Source organism: Miniopterus natalensis, chromosome 8 (genome assembly GCF_054644295.1).
Source record: "Miniopterus natalensis isolate mMinNat1 chromosome 8, mMinNat1.hap1, whole genome shotgun sequence".
Taxonomy (NCBI): domain Eukaryota; kingdom Metazoa; phylum Chordata; class Mammalia; order Chiroptera; family Miniopteridae; genus Miniopterus; species Miniopterus natalensis.
In genome coordinates, this window is record NC_142088.1 from 39535801 (window position 1) to 39561942 (window position 26142).

Genomic DNA, 26142 nt, shown 5'->3' on the forward strand with positions numbered 1-26142 from the left:
TCCCCAGCTTGGTCCCTCTTCTGCCAGGTGCTCAAGCAGCACGCACATCAGCAAGACTCGTGCTCTCCCTCAAGGAAGACAGATCTAGACCTGTCTATCGATTGCTTCCTCTACCAGCTGTGCTGAGCTTGCCGTGCACCATTTCATCTCATCCTTCCAGTAACCCCATTTAACAGATGGGAAAGGGAGGCTCAGGCAGGTTAGATTCTTATCTCAGGTTATTAGGCAGCAGAGCAAAGATTCAAAATCATATTCTCCTGACCCAGGTCTCATGTTCTCACAGGGATTCTGACCCATTTCATTCCATAGACCACACTAGGGTCTGGTAAAGCCCAAAGGACTCCTTCTTGGACTGTTGGTAAATGCATAAAACAAAATACAGACGATTACTAAGGAAACTAGTTATATTGAAATATTTGCATGATCTAACAACACATCTAAACAGTGCCATAATTTCAAGGGAGATCTGTAACTATTGTAATATGATGTAAAAATCTGTTGGTGAAAAAGTTTCAGGTACTGTGATTTGTGGCTTACATTCATAATGGAAGGAAATGCTAATTTTTTGTTAAAGCTGAAGGGAAGTAAATATGTCCTTTTTTCCATCCAAGTTTGTGAACCCCTGTATTTGATCCACAGACCCTATGGGTGTAAGGATCCAGGTCAGGAATGCCTGGTCCCTTAGGATCCAGGCTGCTTTTGAGGCCCTTTATTTAGTAAGGCCCAGTTCTGGTTCTGATATGGGCTATTTACTTCATGAGATGAGGTAGCAAGGCCTCTCCTAAGGCCTTGGGTTCTGCTCCACTGGCAAAGTCAGGACCTGCCAGGAAGGCAAGTTTGTACTTAATGCTAACAAGCCTCTCTGACACAGGGCCAATTCTTTGCCCAAACCTCAGAATGTACCAGGGCTGATGCTGGCAGCCCTTCCAATGGCCAGCACATGGCTTATTTGTGTGACAACTGGCTCTTCCACTCAACACATATTTAATGAGAACCCTACTTTGTGCCAGGTATTAGGGAGACCTGGTGGAGGTCACAGTCTGGTGGGAAGAGCCAAGAAGTGGGCCTGGTGTGGGCCCAGCACGGGAGACATGAGATTGGTCTTTGACCCATGTGGTGAGGTAGCAGGACTTAGTCTGGGGATTCTTACAAACCTGGACAATCCAGACAAGCAGCTGTTCAGCTAGGAAGGAGCAGAGGACATGGAAGCCCCTGTAATCGCCTGTCAGCATTGAGGAGGCCATGGGAGTGGTTTATCTGGAGGACAGTGAGAAATTGGGGGCAGGGAAAACAGCCGCAGCGGAGAGAGCAGACTAGAGTTGACCATTGAACAACCTGGGTTTGGACTGCGCTGATCCACGTACATGCTTTTTTTTTTTTTTTTCCCAATAAATACTGTGAAAGTATTTTCTCTTCCTTATGATTTCCTTAATAACATTTTCTTTTCTCTAGCTTACTTTATTGTAAGAATACAGCATGTAATACAATAGTATACAAAATATGCGTTGACTGTTATCAGTAAAGCTTCTGGTCAACAGTAGGCTATTTGCAGTTCAGTTTTGGGGGAGTCAGAAGTTATGTACAGATTCTCAACTGTGTGGGGCCGGCGCCCCTAAGCCCCCATGCTGGTCAGTGTACTCAGGGCTGCATCACCCCGGGAAAGGCGAGAACGCCTCCTGCAGATCTCTCTCTTCCTGTTGTGTATCTGAGGTGGCCAGGAGGGGAAGGGGGTAGGCAGAGCCTCTGTGGTCCAGGGGTTTCTTTATAAGTCAGTGCAGTCAGAACCACAACAGCAACAACAGAAAATTATAAAATAATGAAAGAGGACTTGCAGGGTGGTGGTCTCCTGAAAGGGATCCTATACCACAGTCTGGCCCCTAAGATGTGCAGGACAGAAGTTCAATTTGATCTTTGCAACCAGAGACTGACTCATAAGAACCAAACCCATAAGAGGTTCCTGGTGGTTGACCAGAATCCATCCTTCTCAGTATTAGGATAACAGGTGACAGGTTAGCTGGTGAACATGGGATCTGACACAATAAAGTCGCGTGTTGAGAGGCATTTCATCCACCAAGCACATGGCCGATCTATTCCACGGAGCCCGTCTCTTGGGCCTCGGGATGGTGCCGGCCGCACCGCCTCCTTATTGAGCCACTTTCTCCAGCTGGTAACACCGTTGCTTAGGCTGCGGCTTCTTTCACAGTCAGCTAGACCGGAATCGAACTTCAGATCCCTGTCCTTCCTCCTGGTCCCAGGACATGTCTGACTCTGCTGCCTCCGAAGGTGTCTCCTGCAGCTGGAGAACCCCCTTTCCAGACCTAACACAGGCACCAACCCTGCTAACACTGCCCACTTAGTCCCTCCTCTCCCGCTACCTAATTGGTGTCATGCAGAAAACCAAATTAAGGAACACGTTTTCAAAGAACCCTTGTCTGAGACAGTCTATCAAAAAACAGATTCTGACATAGTTAACATGTGAGTGCTAGCACTAGCTAGCGAGGCCTTTCCCTGCCTAAAAATGCTTATCTAAGAAGAGCAGGGGTTGAAAGGACTTGATTTGAACAAATTGCGTGGGTCTTTAGTGAGTTCCTTCATTTCTCTGCCTCTCAGTGTCCTCTGAAAAGCTAGCAGAATCATGCTACTTTGCACAGTCTGTAAAAGTTAGAGACGGTGTAAGTAACACGCCCCGGATCCAGTTGACTCAATAAATGAGAGCTGCGTGGAGTTTTTAAATTTTTCTTTTCTAGATTCCCTCTCAGAATAGAACTATCCAAACTGTCCTTATTCCTGTCTTCCAGCAGCTTTGACAAGCCTGGCCACGTCCTTTTAGCTCTTCCTTTCCGTTTCGTGCACAGAAAGCAAGCCACCTAGCAATACTTAAACATAGCGACTTTCAATCTTTTTCATCTCGTGGCACATAAACTAATTACTAAAATTCTGCGGCACACCAAAAAATATATTCTTTGCTGACCTGACAAAAAAAATAGGTACAATATTGATTCATTCACACCGGATGGCTATTGTTTGTTGGCTGCTGTCATTTTTTTATTTGACAATCTAAGGGGAAAGAGGTCAGTGCCCCTGACTAAATAGTCAGGTATTGCATGTTTTAAACATTCTTGCAGCACACCAGTTGAAAATTGGTGCTTCAATAGAATGTGTTTGTTTCAAGGTGCAAGTTTTCCATGTTAATTTCTAGTGGTTGAAATCAATTTAAATTCTAAGAAATTGTTTTCTGCAATTAAGAGACTATTGAGAATAAAAGAAAGAGAATTCTGCTGTTTGAAACTGGGGACACAAGTTCCATAGAAACAGTGTTAACTCAGGTGCTCAGGGTCCCAGGCTGCCCACTGGTTTAAAGCCCAAACTCTGCAAACAACCTTCTTAAACCTTGTTCAAATGCTGAAGCAAATTCAGTTGTGGGGCAGGGGCTGAGATGTGATGTTTCTAGGAGCTTTGGGTAATGCCCCTGCTGCTGACTGGCGACTCCACTTAGAGCAGAGGCAAGGACTGGGTGGGAAAAGTTGGGATTACTTAGGGTAAGAAAGCAAGTGAGGCACTGCCAGGGCTGGGACCTAGTGGGATGAGACCCAGGGATGGGACCCTGAGGATGGAGGGAAAGGGAGATGGGATTTGTGGCTGCTGTAACTCCCAGGGCTTCCTCACTGCTGTTTCTCCAGCCCCCAATGTTTGCCCGTTGCCCCCTTCGCAGCTGCTACCCACCAGGGTGGTCCTGCACTCTCCACCCAGCCGCAGAGCCTGGCCTTCCTTTGTTCCCTGGGCAGTCACACTATGCGCAAAGCTTTCCTGATGAAGCCCATTTCTACTGAACAGCCCAGGGGTCATAGGTTTAAGACCTTGTCTTCCCCCTCCCCTTGTTTTTTCCACTTAGATCCTACAGGGAAATGCCTAGGAGCACAAAGATAGGAACGGAGCCCCTCTTCCCTTGTCTCAGCTGCCCACCTTACCTATCACTGTCCCCTTTCCCCGGGGACTAAGAGCTGTGAGGGCAAGAGCAGCAATGGCTTCGTCTGTGCACTCCTACAGTGTGCACTGAAAAGAGCACAGCCGGCCATGGGACTGAGGGGCTGGGACAGCAAAAAGGGCTTTTGTCATGAAATGAGTGAGGAAGAGAAGCCACTTGAACACGTGGCTTTGCCGGGGTACATTTCCAGCAGTATCATGACAGCTTTCCAGCTACCCGGGCTGCGGGCCAGGGGCCCCGCACGAGTCGTCCCCCCACCTGCTTAGGTGCAATCGAGCGGTATGAGGTGCTGGAATTTGCTTCCAGTCTCTTCAGGCACTTAGGCCTAGAAACCTCCCTGCTAGGGCCCTTCTGGAACAGTCCCATCTTAGCAACGTCATTAAGGTAATTTCACCTCTTACAAAAGTTGGGCTGTGTGAGTAGCTGTCACTTCGGTGGGAAACAGGGAAGAGGAGGACAGAGTATTACTAAGAAATCTAATACATGACCATGTTTTGTTTCTACAGATTTATCAGCAAGACTGTTGAAAACTTAACTGGCCAAGATGCCCGTCCCTCCCCCTCCAGCACCCCCGCCACCACCCACGTTTGCTGTGGTAAGTGGCTCTTCGCCCTCCGTGATCCACACATGAAGCAGCCAAATGAAGTCGAACCTGGCCCCGCGTGTTTGTTTTACATGTCTTTGCACTCCGGCTTAAATATGACACAGTGAGCTTTCCAGGTGCCGGAGTAAGCCAGGACCTGAGATGTGGCGAAGGCAACACGCAGGGCTTCTGTCTAAGGCCCCATGCAATGCACTGTACCCTTGCGGGACGTGGGGCAGTTAGGTTTCCTTTGCCGGGTCCAGCAAGGGGCGCGTCCTATTCACTCCCACCTGCTGGCCCAAGACAGGTTCCCAAGTCTGTTCTGCACTGTTTCCACTCAAATGGGCCCGACTTCTAGCCTTTAACTTCTGGGTAGGACAGTCCAGAAACCCAGGTCTCTGTTGGAAAATGCATCCATGCAAGTGTCCTCCAGACTCACTCCTTTCTTTTTCTCTGCCTTTTGCCCTCTTTTTGCCCACTCTCTGTTTTTGACAAATATCCCCCACTCCCACCATTACCCCAAGTCTCCCTCATACACTCACATCCCCCCTTAAGTCTATTCTTATGTTTAGATGCCTACTTTCCAAAGGAATTTCTTCTCGGGGCTCCTCCTGGTCCTTGGTAGACCCGTCCTCACAAGTTAGTGCCCCCTTTTCCAGGAAGCTGGCAGCCCCCCCTCTGGTGATGCAGAGGCTCCCAGCCAAGCCCCATCACAAAGGCCTCCCCCAGCATGGAAGCCTTCATTGCTAAAGAGCCTCCCGGGGATGGGTCCTTCATTTTTCTTTTGGGGAATTGAGGCTCAAAGAGAAAAAGTCCTGCCCAGGCTTCCATGGAACACATTTCTGTAGCCCATCTACAATTGGAGCCTAGTCAGAAGACTAGACCATTAATTAGCTCATTGCTATTTAAGGTATGGTCCTCCAACTGCTGGTTAGAATCCCCAAGGAGATAAGCGCAGAAATTGAGAGTAAGCATTTAGAAACACGTACAGCAACTTGATAGTGTTTTTCCTGTTGTTTTAAGATAAGTTTGAAAAGCTCTGATCTGGCTAACATAGCAGATTATATTTCCCCCAGAATGTAGGTTGTATACCATTGCTGGGTAGTACATCCCTTAATTTGTGTTTTATTTTAATGGTCATGTGTTTATTTTAATACAAACCAGTTTCCACGTGTGACAGACATAGGTACACGCCAACTTCCAAGTTCGTATGCTGGGCTCTTAGTGTCCCCACTCCCTACAATAATCCCGAATAAGCAAGAGCCCAATTTCATAGTAAGGATCTCTCCCAGGAATCCTGAAAGAATAGAAAATACTCAAATATTTTAAAGTAGCATTTTTTTTGGCTCTCCAATCTCTGTGAACTAAGCTTTCAGAGAAACATCTCAAGCCAGAGAGACATGCGGGAGTTTTGGGCATAATGGAAATGTCACATACCTCGCTTGTGGTGGTGGCTACATAATTATATACGTTTGTCAAAATTCGCAGAACTGTACATTTAAAGGGTGATTTTACTATGTGCAAATTATACCTCAAATCTCCCTTAAAAAGGAAAAAAACTTTGGCAATATAAATGGAGGGAATTATTTTTCTCAAACATTGGTGGATTAAAAAAATAATGCAGGAGACCTGTTTTGCTAGAAAGAGTTTTCTCCTTGCCCCAGGCTAGTTCTAAAAGATAAGAAGCAGCTGTTCTTCAGGACACATTCTAGAGAACGAAGCCTCATAGTATCCTGCAGAGTCTCCCAGACTTCTAGCCATCCAACCCTGGCTTTGCTGGTTCCTGCAAGCCTGAATTTTCGGACTTTTATCAGGAACTGACTCTACCTGCATTAAAAATAAACGTAATTTATTTCTGCATCTGTTCCCAAATGTCCAGGTCTTAAAAAGACTGATACTGGGTCTAAAACTTGTGGAGAATTTACAACCTAGCACCAACAACCTTAGTCACAAGCTTCCAATACTCTCGCTGTCCCCACTGAGTGCTGTAGTACTCGGTTTTCATTCAAGAAATGAATACAACTTTGCATGGTTTCCTTTCAGGCCAATATAGAAAAGCCTGCCTTGAATAAGTCGGAGCAGGCTGGGAGAAATGCTCTCCTCTCTGACATCAACAAAGGGAAGAAACTAAAGAAGACCGTCACCAATGACAGAAGTGCACCGATACTGGACAGTAAGTGAAGGAGATAAATGGTTTATGGCCTAACAATCAACCCTACCCTTCCAACCAAAAAAAAAAAAAAAAAACCAAACTTTTTTTTTGGTTAACAACAGCTGCAAAGCTAGCAGAATAAGGGACTGTTATCACTCATTGTAGGCCACGGGTTCGGCTTGGGTTCCCTCTAATGCTGCAGGAAGCCAGTATAATAATTCTTTGTCTTAGACACACACAGCAGTGATTCTCTGAATTATTCAAACACTTTCTGGAAATTAACTCTCTGCTCCTTGCACCACAGATCAAAAGGCAGCATGAAACAGGGAAAGAGCCCTAGCCTTGGAATCAAAGGATGTGGTTTTGAGGCCTGGCACATCCATCATTTACATCTCCAAGCCTATTATCTTCATTTGTTAAGTGGAGATAATACCTATTCTACTCTCCTCACAAATTCATTGTGAGCATAAATGAGACAATTATTGTAAAGTGTTTTGTGTTGTCGGCAATGTGAAATTCAAGTGTAAGATAGAATTATTAGGAGCTTGGAGAAAGGAAATGAGATCACAACTTTGCTTATCTACCCACTGTAAGTCTGAAAACTTTTCTAGAACAAGGCATGGTGTGTATAAGCAAACAAGTACCCACCACACAGGGCGACTTATTAACATTTACAACAGAATAAACTATTACACATAACTACAATCTACGGAGAGTTAATAATCAGGCCTCGAGACTATCTCCTCCCATTCCTAGATGTTTCCATTGCCAGCCACATGTCTCCAGAATCCACCCTAGACCACAGATCCCATTCAGACTCAGTAGGGAACAGACAAGTGAGCACTGATGCAGGGTTTAGCCAAGTGGAGGATGAGAGGACCTTGGAAGAATTCCTAGGGAAAGTGCCTAATAAGAGAAGGAGGACCAGGGTTCGATGAGGACATTGCGTGGGAGGCAAATGGGGAAGAGCAAGACCAAGACAAAGGCCTTTGGATGTTGTTCTGTTTCTGGGCCAGGTGGCTCAAGTAAGAACGCACCGCACCTCAGAGGGAACTATGAGGTCCTTGACTCTTGATACAGTTTGACCTCTAGGTCAGAACTGCTGTGGTTAGTGTATAATCACTAATCCCTTAGTCCTGCTGACCCATGTCACAAGGTTCTCCCAAGGGGAATCCCAGCACAGTCACTTCCATAAGGAGAGCCGTAGTCTAACCATCAAGTCATGATGCCTGGGTATGGGGACAGAGGAGCTTCACAAATAGCCAACCTCTAGGACAGAGCCCGGTGGTTCTTTCTACCATGAGTGGGAGGCTAGGCTCCGAGAGGTGGATGTGAGTTCCCCAGATGTTAAAGGAGACTGGACAGTCTGGGGCCTAGTTCTGAATCCACTAGTGGAAACTTATTATATTCATCAAGGTCCACTTCTCCTCCCATTAAGTGGAAATAAATGTTAGCTCTTCTCCCTTCCAGCTGCTCACTTAGCTTGGTGGACACAAATGCATGTCCCAATGTATGTCCTTGTTATCCATGCAATTAATTGGACACCAAGACTGTTGTCACAAGCTCTTTGCAAGTGACACAGTCCATCTATGGTTTTGTATTTGTTTGCAGGTGAAACCTCCCTGGGCTCTATCTCAAATTGTTACCATGGTTATGCATGTTATAACTCTTAAGGCAGCCTTGTCCTGCAATTTAATTACTAACAAAGTGACCTGTGCCAATTAGCTACCTTCATCTGCTTTAGCTTCTCTACTGAAAGACGTACTAATGGATGATGTCTGATAGGACATTGATCTCTTTGAATATTTAATACCATTTAAAGGTGTCCTATGTAAATGCAATATTCCAAAATGCATGATTCATTAATGAATAATGCTTGAGTAACAAGGGCATTAACATTATTGACAATTATTCAAATCAGTAAAATTTCAAATTTCTTCTGTCAGAGCTCCCATAAGTATCTGGAAAGCTCTCCACCTAGGAAAGATACAGAGCTAACAAAGACATGACAAATCTAATCCAGAAAGAAGAAAACACAGATGAATAACACTAGAACTCAGGAAGCAGATAAGAGATTCAAAGCAGATTTTTAAAAATTAAGGATGCTATGATGAAGTTATATGCCAAATCATTTTGAAATCTTAAAGAAATTAATTTTCTAAGAAAAGTATCAGTGTACTAAAATTTACTTCTGAAGCCTCAATGAGCAAGGAAAAGTTTGAAAACTTTATCAAATTACTTTCCCTCTAAAAACATTTAGAGCCAGATGATTTTATCAATAACTTCTTTCAGATTTTAAGAAACAGCTAATTCAAATGCTGTATAAATTATTCTTTCCCAAACACAGGAAGAGATGGAAAGCTATCTGACAGGTGTAATGAGACTGGCATAATCCTAATATCACAATTTGACAAAGGCCATATAGAAACAAAAAGAAAGCTTATATGTCAGTGTTCCAGGGGACCTGTGACAGTGTTGAAGCGTTTTAGTTGTCACAGCTAAAATGGTAAGGGAGGGGCTCCTACTGACATCTAGTGGGTGGAGGTCAGGGATGCTATAAACATCCTACAGGGAACAAGACAGCCACCCACAAGAGAACTATCTGACCCAAATGTCAGTTGTTCCAAGGGTAAGAAACCCTACTATAAGAGAGGGTACTAACTAAAAAGAACAAAAAATATAACTCAATATGTACATTAAAAGAATAATTCACCAAAACCAGGGTGTATCTCATTTTTAATGCTAGAATGTCTATAAACTCATATCAAATAAGAAAAACCATATAACTTTGAAATATTAGAGACATTTTCATTAAAATCAAAATGTTTTTCTTTAGCAACATTAATAATTTACATCGTTATGGAAGTTCAGTCATCGAAGTTATATAAAACAGAAATAAGATACACAACTATTAGAAAAGAGGGGGCAAAACCTTTATTATTTGCAACCATATGTCTACTAGAAAATCCAAGATAATAATTTTTTGTAAATTTTAATTTAAAAAAGATCGCAAAGCCTGGCTGGGCATGGCTCAGCAGTTGAGCATCGACCTAGGATCCAAGAGATTGCAGCTGGATTCCTGGTCAGGGCACATGCCTGGGTTGTGGGCTCCATCCCCCGTCAGGGGTGTGCAGGAGGCAGCCGATCAATGACAACTCTCATCATTGATGTTTCTGTCTCTCTCTCCCTCTCCCTTCCTCTCTCTGAAATCAATAAAGATATATTTTTTAAAAATAAAATAAAAATAAATTAAAAAGGCCTTAAAGTGGTTTATTAGATATCAAATGAAATGTTCTGATGCTAATAATAACCAATCACAAAATTTAATAGAAAAAAGCATCCCTTTTATAATTTTAACCAACAAAAATGTATTCAAAGTAACCCTAAGAAGCCTGTGTGACCTGTATCAAGAAAACTACAAAACTTTACTGAATAAATCAGAAGAAATAGAAAATAAACCATGTTTCCATAAAGTCTAAATTTTATAAAGTGTGTCAGGTCTCCAGTGTAGATCTCATGTAATACTCATCAAAGACTGAACAAGGTTTTCCAAGAATAGAACTTTAAACAATGCTTAACCTCATAAAATATATATAATAAATTATTAATAGATAATTTTATTTTATTTTGCTAATTAATTAATGAGATGATGCTGTTAGTATGATGTTATCAATTCAAAGGAAAATTCAAAGTACCATACATATACAGGCAGGTAAGTGCTGAAATGAATTTACAGATAGGTGCAAAATGGGCTAATATCAGTTGTGTTCCACTGAACACAACCAATTTGCCTTTCTATGGACAAATACCATTTGTATTGTTATTTTTTTTACAATTTACGGAGTTGTGAAATAGTTCAAAGACAATGGGAAATAACACAGAAGGCTAGACTTGGTCATCTTTTTCTTTCTTCTTCCTTTCTTTCTCTGCCCATTTCAAAAGCTTTCAGAACTTTTTGGAAATAAATGCAAAATAAAACAAAATATTTGCACTGTCTCAAATTGCAAAGAATCTTTAAAATGTGAAAGCCTACCATTGGGCTTAATGATCTTAAAAAATTGGAATCAACCTACAAGGCCATCAAATAAGTAGATGGTTACATAAGTTACAACACATTCATGCTCTGAAACACAGTGCAGTCCTTTAAACTCGTGCTTTTAAAGAATATTTAATGACATTGGAAATGCTAACAATAAAGTGTTAGGTGAATTAAAAAGGTGAAAAACTATCCAGTGAATTTTGGTCTTAATTTTAAGAAAAAAATATAAAAGTGAAAAGATACTGGCAGAGAAAACTATACCAAAACAGTAGATGTTTCCAAGGAATAAAATTATGATATATTTTATTTTATTCTTTTTGTTTTTACTCTTTCCTTTCTTCTCCCCTTTTACTGCATCTCTCCCTCCCTTGAGAATTTGTTTGGAGATCCCTTCATTTGTCAAGTAGATACTCACTCATATGGGGCAGCTGGCCAAGCGGGGGTCTGGGGGCAAGGCACCACCTACCATTGATTCTTCCACCCGGGGCCTGTGACAGGCCGGGAGTGGGAAGATCCCTCCTTTTCGGACGAGGGCGGGTGAATCCTTACATCCTACACTTTAATCAGATCCCAGTTGTCTACCAGGGGCCCAGGTTTTACTGTTATTGTTTACTCGGGCTGGCAGGCTGGTAGTGTTTTCAAACCTGTGTAACGATTGTGTTTCCTCCTCTGCAGAACCTAAAGGCCCCGGAGCTGGTGGCGGTGGTGGCTTTGGTGGAGGCGGCGGATTTGGCGGAGGAGGTGGCAGTGGAGGTGGTGGTGGCGGCGGCGGTGGCGGCAGTTTTGGAGGGGGTGGACCACCCGGTTTGGGGGGGCTGTTCCAGGCTGGAATGCCGAAGCTGAGATCCACAGCCAACAGGGATAATGGTAAGTTTCCTTCTCTCTCGGTAACTGAAGACCAGAGTTTGGTGGTTTGGACATGTGGCATCCCCTCTAAGGCACCACGCCCTTCAAAACATTTCCGATTGCTTGAAATGTTAATACTTTTATAAGAGGCTCTATTTAGCATCTTTTTAAAAATTATTATTAAATCGGTATCAGACAGCTCCACTGAGCTGTTGTATATTTATCAACAGCTTGGGGTAACTTATGCTTTTTTGTACTTTTCTGAAGGGTGAGCTAGAGTGGGAAGAAAAGAAAGGAACAAATGAAACTTGCCACCCCTGGAAACTGCCTGGTGACCTGGCAAATTCAATTTCTTTGGGTGGTAGCCTGACCCAGCTGTCTAGTATAGTAAATAATTGTGAGCCACTTTTCACACACACTGTGGAGCTTGTCATATGGAATAGAATTACATATCTCACTTGATCTAAAAAGGCGTTTTGCATGACAGACATTTGGCATTTCAGGGTTAGCAATTCAAAATCTTCTCTTCAGGGAGCCAAGGAAATGAGTCCTACAGGACTGTCTGTGAACCTGCTGGCAGAGGGGAAAGTTGAGCTGGTTGTGCCTAAGTAAAAAACCTTGCAGAGTGCATGAGGCACTCTCCTGACAATTGCGAAGTTCAGGAAATTGTCCCATAGAACTTTCTTTATTCATGTTTATTGTTAGAATAATTTTATTTCTAATTCTGTGATCTTTTAAACTGCCCACTGGGAAAAGTATGAAATGTTCACATTGATACGAAGATAAAGTCACTGAGTCCTCTGGGTTAGCTGTTTTAGCATTAGATGGTCAAAATCTAGAAAGAGACTCAATAATGTGAGAGAGTCTATCTTGCCAGAACTGCATTTAAATTTAAATTTATTTATTTAAAACCCACCAAGAAGATTTGAGGCAGCTGACAAATGCATACATTTAGTACTTCAACAAAAAGTGAAGAAATTAAGGCAAAAGACAACTGGAAGTAAAAAAATAAAATAAAGGTGGAATTTAAACTGGTGCATAAAATGGTGTGCCGGAAATATATGTGTTCACAGTATACTATCCACGTAATGGAGCCTGTCCACGTTATGTAGTAACTGCGGCTTTAATCTGCACTTGGAAGATATAACTTATTACAACTTGGGGACATAAAAATATACCACACAGTCAAGGACACTAAATCTTTTTTCTAGTACTAAAGTAAAAAAAAAAAAATTCAGAGTTCACATTACTCCATTGTATAAAACCCATCCAAGTGTCTGTCATTGTGCCTTGGATAAAATCTGAACTTTTCACCTGTGAGGCTCTTTATGACCAGACCCCTGATGGCTACTCAGGCTCCATTTCCTAGGGCTCTCTTTCCCTCCATGCTCACTGTACCCCAGGCACACAGGCCTCGGTTTTCAGTTTGTTTGGTTTTTCATTTGAAGCTCATTCCCACCTCAGGGCCTTTGCCCCTGCTGGTCTGTGGCCTCAACTGCTACTCTGCATCTTTCCGCGGCTGGACTCAGCTCAGATGTCACACCCTTAGAAGAGCCACTCCATCTATGTCGTCATCCCCAGGCACTCTTCATGTCATCAGCCTACTTTAGCTTCTTTTTAGCACTTGTAATATGCTGAGAATATTTATATGTTTGCTGGTTGGTTATCTCCCCAAAAAGAATGTAAACTATAAGAGAGAGGATCTTTTCAGTTTTGTTTAGGCCTCTGTCTCTAGCATCTAGAAAAATGGCCAACATATAGCAGGTGCTCAGTAAAGATTTAGTACATTAACTAGATAATGGTAACTGGTAGAAGTTTTCAGAGTAACCATTTTTTGAAAATTATCTTGGGTTCCAGGAGATTCTGGGGGGCGGGGGCTGAATTTTTCTGTAACCTTGGTTCCCCTTTAGTTCCTCCCTTCGTTGAACCAAAGCAGTTTAATATTAATTCTGTAATAGGGTTTTCCTGCCCTGCCAGTGTTGAAGTGGAAGTTGACCCAGTGGGGGAAAGTCATGTGTAGTCTTTTACTTCTTTGCAGATTAAGACCATCCACTGGTTATCGACTCTTTAAATTAAACTTTAACAGGTTTTTTTCTTTCTTAGTTCCTTCTTATTTCAATCATAACTCTGCCATTATATTTTTCTACCTTCTCTTGGGAATTTCTCTTCAAAGAGACTAGGTAATCCCTCCCATGTGAAGATTTATACTGGGATAAATGGCTGAGTTATTTTTTTAAGCCTAAGAGGTACAAGGGCAAGGGGCAGGGATGGGGATGGGGAGAATAGAAAGTCATTAGCAGGAGTCCCATGTGGCACAACTGTCCTGGTCTTGCCCTCTCGTGATGAACAGGGATCGCTCCAGAACTCTTTCCAGCTTCATCTTGGTTCCTGTCCGTGCATAAGGCCAGGAGATGGCTCCAAAGTCCTTCGGAAAGCTGGCAGGCTCTAGAACCTCAGACTCAAGGCAAACAGAGGCCGCGATCCGCTGCCCTTCCTCCAGGAAAGACCACACAAACCCTGGTTTACAGAAATAGCAGTGACCTGTATTTTATAGCATCTAGCAAAGGGCTTCCAGGAGCTGGGGATATACTCTAGGTCTCTGGTTTCGTTTAAGGTTCCTAATTTTCGAACTGAACTCCCCCCCACCCCTTTTCTTCAGATGCTGGAGGAAGCCGGCCCCCAATTTTGCCACCGGGAGGAAGAGCCACCTCCGCCAAGCCGTTCTCGCCCCCCAGCGGCCCGGGGCGCTTCCCGGTGCCCTCCCCGGGCCACAGAAGCGGACCCCCGGAGCCCCAGCGCAACCGAATGCCGCCGCCCAGGCCCGACGTGGGCGCCAAGCCCGACGGCGTGCCCCCGCCCGTGCCGAACACGCCAAGGCCCGTTCAGTCGAGCCTGCACAACCGGGGGGCCCCGCCAGTGTTCGGGGCCCCCAGGCAGCCTGGCCCCGGGCCGACTCCTCCGCCCTTCCCGGGAAACCGAGGTGCTGCTTTCGGAGGAGGCTCCGTCCGTCAGAGCCCCGCGGCCTCCAGCCGGCCGCCCCTGCCGCCCACCCCGGGCAGGGCCCTGGAGGACAAGCCGCCGCCGCCGCCGCCCCCGATGGGCAGCAGGCCCTCCATCCACAGGGAGGCCGTCCCGCCGCCGCCCCCGCAGAACAGCAAGCCCCCGGTGCCCGCCACCCCGCGGCCCGCCCCCGCGCCGCAGGGCCCGCCGCCGCCGCCCAGCCGGCCCGGCCCGCCCCACCCGCCGGGCTCGGGCGGCGACGAGATCCCGCGGCTCCCGCAGCGCAACCTGTCCCTCTCGTCGCCCGCACCTCCCCTGCCTTCACCCGGACGCTCGGGCCCGCTCCCTCCCCCGCCCAGCGAGAGGCCCCCTCCTCCCGTGAGGGACCCGCCGGGCAGATCAGGTATGGCAAGGCGCGCGGTGAGTGCGCCCCGGCCCCGCCCGCCCAGGTGCGCGGGGACCGCGCGGAGCAGAGGCCAGCAGGAGGCCTAAGCCGAGGCCAGCCTGCCTTCGTCCGCTCAGTGACGCCTGCCGCTAACTTCATCTTGGCCGCCTGTAAACCGCGGAAAGGGGGCTGAGCCTTCTGTCGTGGTTTAGACGTGAGACGACTGAGTGCCCAGTAAAGTTAAGTGAGCACAAGCCAGTTGATAGGGAAGAGGCTAGAGCGTTCGTCTTCCCTCTGCCATTCACAAGCCCGCCTCCCCAAAGTGATTTCAGATGCCCTCACTGGGGAGAGAAGCCCCCATCTCCTGCAGGAGGGCCCATTCCAACAAGAAGGGCAATTATTTAAGAACTAATGAACTTCCCCTGCACTTGTCTCTTTGTCGAGCTTTCGGGCCCCTTCCCTGCCGATGAAAGATAAATGTTAGAGCCGCTTGGCTGTTTGCTGACATCTCTGGCACATAGATCCCTTGGAGGGTCAGATGGAGGTACAGGCCTTCTCTTCACAAAAATGCTCATAAGCATAAACTCGAGATACACACGCTATTTCATGGATTGTAGGGCCCGCTGAAGCACATCTGTGGCCCCCACCCAGGGCTGAGAAACTTGAATCGGGAAATAGCTTTCAGAGTATGAAGTGAAATATGAGGATTCCCCAGGGTTCGTACTCTCTCTGATTTTAATAGGTGCTTTTTTGTTTTACATAGGTTATTGATGGAGTCAGAGCAACTGTCTACTTTTAAAATGTAACCTTATATACACAAGATGTTTGGAAATGGGGCATTTTTTTCTCTCTGTGAAGTTAACTGATCTTTGACCCTGTGACCTCAGGAACCTAGTAAATATCATTCTTTAAACCAGTGGTTCCCAAACTTGACCACATACTGGAATCACCTGGTGAGCTTTAAAAACCGGGGTGCCTAGGCCCCCTCCCCAGAGTTTCTGGTTTTGTTGGTCTGGCTTGCAGATGGGGCTGTAATATCCCAGTGACTGTAATGTGCAGAAAAATTTGAGAAGCACTCCTTCAAACTGCCCTGCCATGGAGAGTGGCTACAAATATAAAAAGTACTAATCCATTCAATCCAGTCCCTAGACATTGTGGCATCTCAGATATTCTTCAGTGAATTAACAAGAATAGGTAGTGAGATGAATGAAATGCAATGTTGTCTTTTTCTCCAAAAGCTATGTATTTTCCCTCACAGTGTTTGAGGAGCTGTTTGCATGGCTCTACCAAATGGATGAATCAACAGATTAAAACTTCCCCAAAGTAGGGTAGGCAGTGACATATAATTATAATATTTATTGTTCCTTTCTATTACGTAAGTCATACATGTTTATTATAGACAATACAGAAAAGTATGAAGAAAATAAAAACATCTATAATCCTATCCCCACCATCCAGAAATAATCACTGATAACATTTTTATATATTCTTTCAGTCTTTTGAAAATGCATATATATACATGTTTACAAAATTAGTATCACACTACATATATTATTTGGTATTAATTTGCTTTTTATTTAACAATATCTCATAATATTAAATCCTACAAAATACCTTGATTATTTAATCCCTCACTTGTTCATATAGGTCATCTCCAGATTTTTGCTGTTGCAGATAATGGAGGAATATATTCTTGTAGCCAAATATTTGTGTACATCTCTACGTATTTCCTTTGAATTTCTAGAAGTGGAATTTCTAGGTCAGTGGGTGTGCACAAAAAAACTGGACTTCATACGTACTGCCAAAATGGCCTTTAGAAAATTCCTACCAATTTACATTCCCACACGGAACTTATGTGAGGTTATCAAGGGCCACCTAGATTTGTAGAGGTGGCTTAGCTTCATTGTTAGGAGAAAGGCCTTTCAAGTTTGACAGATTTGTAGTCAAATCCTGGTTCTTCTCATTAGCCTCCTGACTTGGTCTTTTTAACTTTCCAACACCTCTGAGGCCTCATCTGCTGTCTCTATACCTATCAGGGCTGTTATAAAAATCAAATGAGTAAGTGTGTATAGTGGTTATCTTATTTCCCAATATAAATGATCATTTTTATTACTATGCTGCCAGTGGGAAATAGAAGTGTTCTCTATTTTGCTTGCCCAGGTTTGGAGCAGGGGGCTAGAAGGTTGGAAAGTAAGAACATGAACATTCACTTAAAGAGAGAGAAATTAAGTTGATCAAGTTACGTAGTACCAGGCCCAATGACATTGGAAGTCTAGTTGGCACTGAGCGACAGTTATGTGCTGGTAGTACCAGTGAAGTTAAGCCCACAGCATGTTAGACACTCTTTAGCGCAATAAATTTATTCCTATAGACTAGAACTCCAGCAATGACAAGCTGATGGGGCAATAAATAAACCCCCCCAGGTGAGGAACTGAAGACACCTTGAGAGACCAACCGGGGCAGGGCATGCCTCCTGCCTTCATCAAGTGTCTGAGCCAAGACTTCCAAGCAGGGAAACCTTCGATGGGAGAGTCGTTCTTTGGAAAGGTCCTCCAGTTGGATTCTGGACCTGCAGTTAACAAGAGATGTTTGTACTTATAGCACTACAAGACATTGTGTTACATAAAATGTCAGCATCTGGCAAGTGGAGCACACTGCTGAAGATCAGGAATTACCAAGGCCATTTTGGTTTACACGCGGAAATGCTTAAGTTCCTTCTTTTTTGTTTCTATTTTACTCACAACCCAAATAGCCTCTGCATTTGGAGGATGGGAAAAGCAAGACAGGTTCCTTTGTTTTATCCAAGAGAATTTACTTTGAATTATTTTCTAGGAACTTAAACATTTTTTATTATACCATACTACTGCATTTTTTTTAAAGAAATGGTTTTGAATACTTACGTAGTACTTTTTATTTGCTTTTTGACTAAGTATTCCTGGAAATAGTGCTGTGGAAAAGGTGACTATTTGGTGCTCTTGTGTAGGTAGGGTAAGCAGCCTGCTCAGGGTCCCAGTCCTGCACCAGCATTTACAGCCACGCACATCAACGAGCTGTGTCACTCCCTGTGTTAATCAACTCCCGAAAGAGGAAGAACCAAGAGGGAACTTCTACTGTTCTCAGGATGACTAACATTGAGTTTCCTCACCCCACTCCTGTCTTGAAATAGATTGTGTGCCTATGGAATTAGCAATAATACTGTGCATTTAAAGAACTTAATCCCTCTGAAGATCTAGAATAACTTCATAACTATCTTATTCTTCTTAAAAACTTATTTTTATAAACAGCATTTATTTAATAAGTATCATACCGCAGTAATTAGCTCAATAGCTATTTAAAAGGATACTAAAATGTGTTTTAAGTATGTATGAAATTGTCAGTATAAACAGATTATCACCTGTTCTGAACTTAACTGTATCATCTCCAATCTCTACTAACTCAAAGCCAGAACAGCCACTTAGCTCTCAGTATGCACTCGTTTCACATGTGTGTGTACGAATGTGCATTTCTGAGTTTGTATGTGCCTACTCCTTTCTTGGCTAAATCTCCTAGGGAGTCGCCACCATTTTTCCATGTTCTCTAGTAAAAGGGCATGTATCCATCAGGCACTCAATAATTGCACGTTGGTGATGGCCATGATAATAGTAATGTAGGATGTACAGCATCACCCTAAATGTTGTCTTTTCTTTTGCTCCAGGCCCTCTCCCACCACCTCCTCCAATAAACAGAAATGGCAGCACCTCTCGGGCCCTGCCTGCCACCCCACAGTTGCCGTCCAGAGGAGTAGACAGTTTCAGGAGTGGGCCCCGGCCTCCCCTTCCTCCAGACAGGCCTGGCGCCGGGGCGCCTCCCCCGCCTCCACCATCAGCATCAATCAGAAACGGCTTCCAAGACTCTTCATGTGAAGGTGAGTGTGGTCCCGGCTCCGTGGAAATGCACGAGCTATAGAGCAGCGGCTGAGTGGGAAACTGGTTTGTGCTCGTATGTTTGCATTAACACTCCTTGTTTGCGTGACTCAGTGTTACCACACTGCACTGCTCTGTCTGACCGAGCGATTTTCAACCTTTTTCACCCATGGCACATACACTAATTGCTAAAATTCTGTGGCACACTAAAAAATATATTTCTTGCCGATCTGACCAGAAAAACCACTAATTTGATTCATTCACTCACACCGATGGCTGCTGTTTGCTGGCTGCTGTCATATTTTTACTTGACAGTCTAAGGGAAAAGAGGTCAGTGCCCCTGACTAAACAGTCCAGTATGGCATGTTTTAAACATTCTTGGGGCGCGCCAGTTGAAAATTGCTGATCTAACCATCTTAGGGCCCACCATGATTTCAAATTAAAAACAGTGACCCTCCTCCTCCACTTTCCAAAACGGCAGATCATGTTTCTCTGTTCCTTGGTTGAGTCTCATTTTAGTTAACTTTCCAAAGATACCAGAATTCTGAAAAGCACCATTTTTGTAGCTTGCCTTCTTATTACCTGCCTTTCTAAACAGTTTGCTGTAGCTTAGAGGCCCAGCGGCCTGCAGATATTAGGCAGCTTACCTCTGCCTCTGTTATCCGAGGGTTCCAGGTACTCCTTCCACTGATGGGAGAAATAATTAGGAAAGGTGTCCCAAGCCTTAGCCCCGAGCGGGACTGGCTGGGGCCTCGTCACTCTAGTTAAAGTCACTTGAATCTGGCTTTGGTTTGATTGGGAGACCCATATATTTTATTGATGTGTGATATCAGTGACATTCCTAGCGCTTCCAGCTTTTCTCTGAATTTCTAGACATTAAACTAGAAGTGATCTTTACAGTTCTAGTTCATTCTGTGTCTTCACAGCAGATTGTCTGTTACTGAAGATACTGTTTGTTTCTCTCCCTCAGATGAGTGGGAAAGCAGATTCCACTTCCATCCTATTTCTGATTTGCCACCTCCAGAGCCATATGTGCCAACAACCAAAAGTTATCCCAGTAAATTGGCAAGAAGTGAAAGCCGGAGTGAGTATTTCTGCGAGGGCTTTTGGTAGCTTCCTACTTGAATAGCCTGGGTTATATACAACTGAGGGGTGTATAGGAAACCCAGGCTCTTGCCTGGAGTGAGGAGACTTTAGGGAAGTTACTTCTGGGTTTGAAGCCACCTCAATTCAGGTAAATTCCCCTTCCACACACGAGGAGGAAAATGGAGCTAACCCAGAATGCATATGAGAAACAATTATTTTAATGTGTCATTAAAAGCCCAAAATACTTTTGGGTTGCTAGTAGATCAAATGGTATTATTTTGCTTGTTTAGATAATCGTCCCCCATTTTGATCTTCCTAAGATGGCACAAATAGAGCGATCTTCTTTCCAGTCCTATTAGTTTTGAGACAGGCAAAATGTCTTATTTAATTAAAACAAAAACGTGGAGAGAGAGAGACTGGGGAGGGGGAGGGGACAGGGTAGAATGGGTCGTTGGGGAGAAAAAGAGACATCTGTAATATTTTAAACAAAAATAAAATTTTAAAAAAAGATAAATTTAAAAAAATCTAAAAAAAAAAACATACTGTAACTGCCTTGATCTTTGAAATATATTATAACTATAGCTTTACAGAGCATTATATAAAAATTTTAAGTGTACCCATAATCTCTCCACATAACAGGTATTTTCATTTTACCAGGTTCTCATCTAATTCTGATTAATTTATATGGATATAATTAGAGAATACAGTTTTGTTGGTGGTGGGGTTTATATAACATTGCTTAGTAAACACTTCCCTGTTTTATCACACGGTTTTTATTATACTTATTTCCATCGAGTCAGCATATAAAAACTTAGTTTACCATTATTGAACACAGGTTGTTTCTGGTTTCTTGCTAATAATACATGTAATGCTACCGTAAGAAGTGGATCACTTTTCCACTACTGGAGAAAAGTGTGTGTGAACAAGAAGAGGAAACAGAAAAACAAATATTTCACAATAATAAATGTATAGAACTGAGAAAGAATGAGGGTGAAATTTGCCTGTATCATTGATGAGACTCAGACTTATAAAAACCTTAGCTTCAGAACCAAACCCCAAGGCAGCAGTGTGTGGAGAAAAAGCATTTGAGCATGTCAGATAACTGCCCCTGTAGATACATACTTAAGGTAGTAACAGCCATCTTCCCCAGCCCCTCTAGATTTTTAATTTAATAACTGAACACATTCCCTGCCCCATCCTCCTGTCTTTAAGACTTTATGAAATTTGAAGACTGGAACTATGTCCTGTTCAGTAGTGCATCTTCTTTGAGTGGCACAGAGCCTGAAACATGGTATACACTTAAAACTATTTCTTAAATTGGTGAATTAATTTCCACTGCCCCCCCCCAAAAAAACCTGTTTTTGTAGATTGACTTTAAATTTCTAGCATTGTGAATTTTAATATTTTATATGATAATGGAACATCTCTCAAAAAAATACTCAAAATACTAGCAAATGGTTTTATTCTGCTCCTGCTTCCTTGGCCCCCAGGCCCAAAGTCGGGTAGGGCACCCGGACAGCCCTGAGCAATGCCACCTAATTCAAGCTCTGCACAAGGCCAGCCCTTGTTTTGTGGGATGGCAGTTGATAGTCAAGGCCCCATGACAGATGTCTGGTTTATATCCAGATAAGTCTTTCCTCAGATGCCTGCCCAAGAAAAGACTTGGTGGGGATGGTAGGAGGAACAGGCAAGATAATAGGATGCCAGTGTTTTCCTCTGACTCCTCTCCTTGCTCTGAGATTCGGTTCTATCTCAGAAATCCCTAAGTGGGCTACTAGGGTCGCTGTCAAGATGCCTGCTGAGGAATCTGTTGGTGCCAGCCCACCCGACTCTCAGAGCAGTGGCCACAACAGGCATACTCAGTTGTCACATACCCCTGGTAGACATGCTTAAGCACCTGAGCACCTGGCTCTGTGCCTAACAGTGAATGGTAAGATCCTCAGAAAAATGTGCGTGAGACAAATGAATTTCAAAAATTGTGAGTGGATTTTAAACCTGGACAGCTAACAAATATGCATAGTTTTTAAAAGAACACTTTCAACAGAATGAAAAGGCAACCCCTGAAATAGTACAGAATATTTGCAAATCATGTATATGGTAAAGAATTAATATCCAGAATATATAAAGAATTCCTACAGTTCAGCAACAAAAAAACAAACAACCCGTTTTTAAATGGGTTGAACACTTGAATAGACATTTCTCTGAAGAAGATGTACAGATGGTCAATAATCACATGAAAAGATGTTCAGCATCACTAATCATTAGGGAAATACAAATAAAACCACAAAATACCACTTCACACCCATTAGGATGGCTACTATAAAAAACACATTGGTTAGAAATTAGAAGACGCCTAAATGCTCATCCAAAAGGGATTAGATGAATAACCTATAGTATACCTATATAATAGAACACAGTGTGTCATTAATAATTATGTGTAAAGAGCAATAACTTTGAAAGATGTTCAAAATGACTATGTATGATCCAATTTTGGAACACAAAAGGGAACTGTTTATATATAGAAAATACAATGTTTCGGTTATCTCTGGGTGGTGTAAGCATGGGTGACTTTTTTGTCTTGTTTTTACTAATCTATTTTTTCTAGACCTATAATAAACACATACTATGTTTGAGATAAGAAAAGCAATTTTTTTAACTTCACGCACGTACTCAGGAGCCAGGTGGGCCCCCCTCTGATGTTTGCTCAGACCCTTACTTGCTGCTCCCCCCCCCCACTTCTCATCCACGTGGCCAGTTATTTCCAGCCTTGGCCATAGGGTCTCGGGTTAGGGTACCTTTGCAAACATCCTTGAGTTTCTACAGTGAGAACATAAGCTTTCTAACAAAAATTTGTTTTGTCTGTTTTTTCATCCAGGTGGATCCAATCGAAGAGAAAGGGGTGCCCCACCCCTTCCCCCCATCCCGAGGTGATCCTTGCCTGCTCTTCTCCATCCACGCCCAAGAGCTACTTCTGTGGTTGCTATCAAGAGTCGCACACTCTCCTCCCCTTGTCTTCCCTTGTCCCCTTCATATTGGGAGTAGGGAGGGAGGGAGGGTGCCGTGGGAATATGTGTGTGCAGGGTGGGAATCTGATAAAGAAACGCACCTAGATTTTTATTCTGTGTATATTCTCAAAGTTATTGCTTGCTTCAGCTACAGCCCACCAGTGTTGACTGCTTGGGGTTGACTGGCTTTTATGGCAGGTGGCAGAGATGAACTTTGTCCCAGCTTTCAACCAACCAAACTCAAACATTCACTGCATATTTGCTACAGATGATATTAAAGTCCCTGAGAGCTGCTTGCTCCATGCCTTTTTTGCGTGCTTGGTCTCCTATCTGATTCCATGAACCACAGACCACCTAAGCAAGTTGCTGAGCGAGGGCTCACATGAAATTTTTGTGGTCACAGATTATAATCTTTGGCAGTCTGAGGTAGGCTCTAGGACAGAGCTGTCCAATAGAAATATAGTGTGAGCCATGTATGCAATTTAAATATTTCTAGTAGCCACATTAAAAATGAAAAAGAAATAGGCGAAATTAATTTTAATATATTTTTATCCAAAATATCATTTTGACTAGCAATTAAAATACCAATTAATTATGAGATATTTTTCTCTTTTTTTTTTCTTTTTTTTTTTATACTAAGTCTTCAAAATCTGGTTTTGTGTTTTACACTTAAAGCACATCTCTATCTGGACAAGTCACATTTCAAGGGCTCAGTGGCCACATGTGGCTGGTGGCTACCATACTGGACAGTGCAGGTCTAGAAGACAGAGGCCGGTGCAAAAATCTCTTGTTTAAAAAACAAAAAAAATGCATGATGAGCTTTAGCAATTCAAGAGGTAACTAAAAATAAAGTTAGGACCCAATGCCTTGTCTGGCAGACAGCTTGACCTTAGATTTTGCTCCCTTACTTTCCCTCTTCCCTTAATCTCTGTATACAAGTGTTATTTTACAGCACCAAGCTCCGAAATTGCTCTAATAGGGTTCACAGTCCCGTGGAATTTAAAGCCATTGCAAAGAAACTGAACGCCTGTTGGGGCTTCCTGGCTCAGAGCCAGCTGGCCGAGCTCAACTTGACTTCTGGACTTGTGCCTTGTCAGCCGGACTTCTGCCTTGCGCATTGGAGGTGGCCTTCCAGCTTGCTCCTCAGGGCAGGGAGGCTTGTCGGCTCAGTCGTGGGAGGGAGGGCAAGTCGGGAAGGTAGCAAATCAGAACTCAGAAGAAGGGATCAGATTTGGGTTAATGGGAAAAACTCTAAAAATCTAAATCTGATGCTTATGGGTTTGAGAGAAAGACATTGCTACTGGACATTGGAGGGAATTTGTTTTGAAACTACCCAGGAGAATCATTTGCCTTGGATCTATGCAAATAAAGCTCACGAAAGGACCACAGGGGAGAGCCAGCCTTGCCTTTTTTTGTATGATTTTGTTTACAGACTTTACTGGGACTTTTAAATCTAGCAATAGAGTTGGGGGAAAAATTCCATTTAGATATTTTATACAGTTGATTATGTTTGAAATGACCATTACTTATTTTTTAAAAGCACATGGTTACAAATGTGTATGTATATCTACCTAAACTTTGCATCACAGTTTCAGTGTATTGTTCATGTATTACTGGGAGATGCTAACAAGAAATCAATCCAAAGAAAATTTTTAAAGCATTCCTATTTATAGAAGAAATCATTGTTTCACTTATACAAAAGCAAAAGAACTTAGAGTTCTAATAAATGGTATGTCTAATAAATTGTGATTTTGCCCATTTGAATATATTGTATTTTTATAACTTTTCTTGCCAAAGTCCTGGGCTTAGTACATTAGAGAACTTGGGGTCCCCCCTCCTCTACCATTCATTTGTCTTTCAGGCACTTGGGGTCCTCTACCCAAAGAATCAAGAAATATAAAGGTATAGCAAGCTTGGCAAAGTATTTTCCAAAAAAAATTTTATTGCTCATATTTTGGTAATATAGCAGCATCGTTTTATTTGAGATTCTTTGATCAGCTATCATTCCTTAATTGACAGTTGATTAAAAGTTCTATGAGAAAGCCTAAGACCCACTTCAGAAAAGAGGCCTTGCTAACAAATAGGGCAGAAAAAGTCTGACCCAAAAAAGGGGGTCTGAATTTTGTACGGGGAAGTAAGAATGGCCATTTTCCTTGTATATCCCAACTTTGCAGGTACCATCCTAAAGTCTGAAACAGGGTCACAACTCAAAGTTGCTATTCACCCAGGACAGAGATGTTTTAGAATGTGTTTTTGAAGTGAATGTTTCATTAATACACTCTTGCTTTGAAAGTTAGCAACCTAATTGCATCCAACATTTTGAGTAAGTTCTATGCTAAAATTTTCAACTATGGTAAATCACAAAAATTGAATAATTTTCTTTCCTGAAATCAGAGCTTACTTACTATGTGTGGTTTTTTTCACATAAAATTTCCAGGTAAATGTATTCAAGATGCAATACAGTATTTTAACATTCACATATCATTTTGTATTGAAATGTATTACAGTATTAAAATTCAGTGTTCAGTATTTATTTCACTATGCATTTTATTTAGTAAAAGCTGAGAAAAATGTTTAATCCAATGGTGCCTTACTTTGTGATTTAAAAGAAATTGACTTTTTATGTCTAAGTAGCAGATTATTTGCATATTTGTAAAAACTGTTAGGCCTTTATATTTTAACTTGTAATACCAATTTTGTTATCTTAGTAACCCAAATGGGATGATTGTTAAAGTGCCCAAAAATTTTTGGCATGAAATTAATTTTCCCTGTTTATAGTCAGGGACTATAAAGGTAGGAAAGAAAAAAAAATGTTTTTCATACCACTGCACTATGTAAACATGCACATTTTGATATCTATGTCATCAGGACAGTTTAAATGGTGGGACAGAGTCTATCCAAGACATCTGTGTCTTTGTAAGTCAGCCAGACAATAAATAAAAGCAGAATGATATGTGTGTCAACTGGTGGTTTTTATTAAGTATTGTCTATGTAAATGTAAACGAAAAAGGAAGTGCCTGTTTTCTACTCTGGTAAAGAAAGACTTTCTCAAAAAGAAGAAGGGGAAAAGGTCTCTATAAATAAGTAAATGTCCATCATATCCACCTTGTGTGCTTTTCCTGGGAACCTGTCTCTTCAGCAAAATCTCTTGTCTGTTTA

General features: G+C 42.8%; 1 protein-coding gene across 4 annotated transcripts in view; it reads left to right on the forward strand.

Moving 5' to 3' along the window:
* The window catches only part of WIPF1 (WAS/WASL interacting protein family member 1), a 108361-nt gene extending 82427 nt beyond the window's left edge, over window positions 1-25934 (forward strand). For all 4 annotated transcript variants that reach the window (XM_087819760.1, XM_087819761.1, XM_087819762.1 and 1 more), the window contains 7 exons: window positions 4492-4580; window positions 6612-6741; window positions 11435-11626; window positions 14265-15008; window positions 18685-18894; window positions 19863-19976; window positions 22854-25934. In XM_087819760.1, coding sequence (XP_087675886.1) covers window positions 4530-4580; window positions 6612-6741; window positions 11435-11626; window positions 14265-15008; window positions 18685-18894; window positions 19863-19976; window positions 22854-22909 — 1497 coding nt within the window. In that variant the 5' untranslated portion in view covers window positions 4492-4529 and the 3' untranslated portion in view covers window positions 22910-25934. The remainder of the gene's footprint in view (window positions 1-4491; window positions 4581-6611; window positions 6742-11434; window positions 11627-14264; window positions 15009-18684; window positions 18895-19862; window positions 19977-22853) is intronic.
* The last annotated feature ends 208 nt before the right edge of the window (window positions 25935-26142 follow it).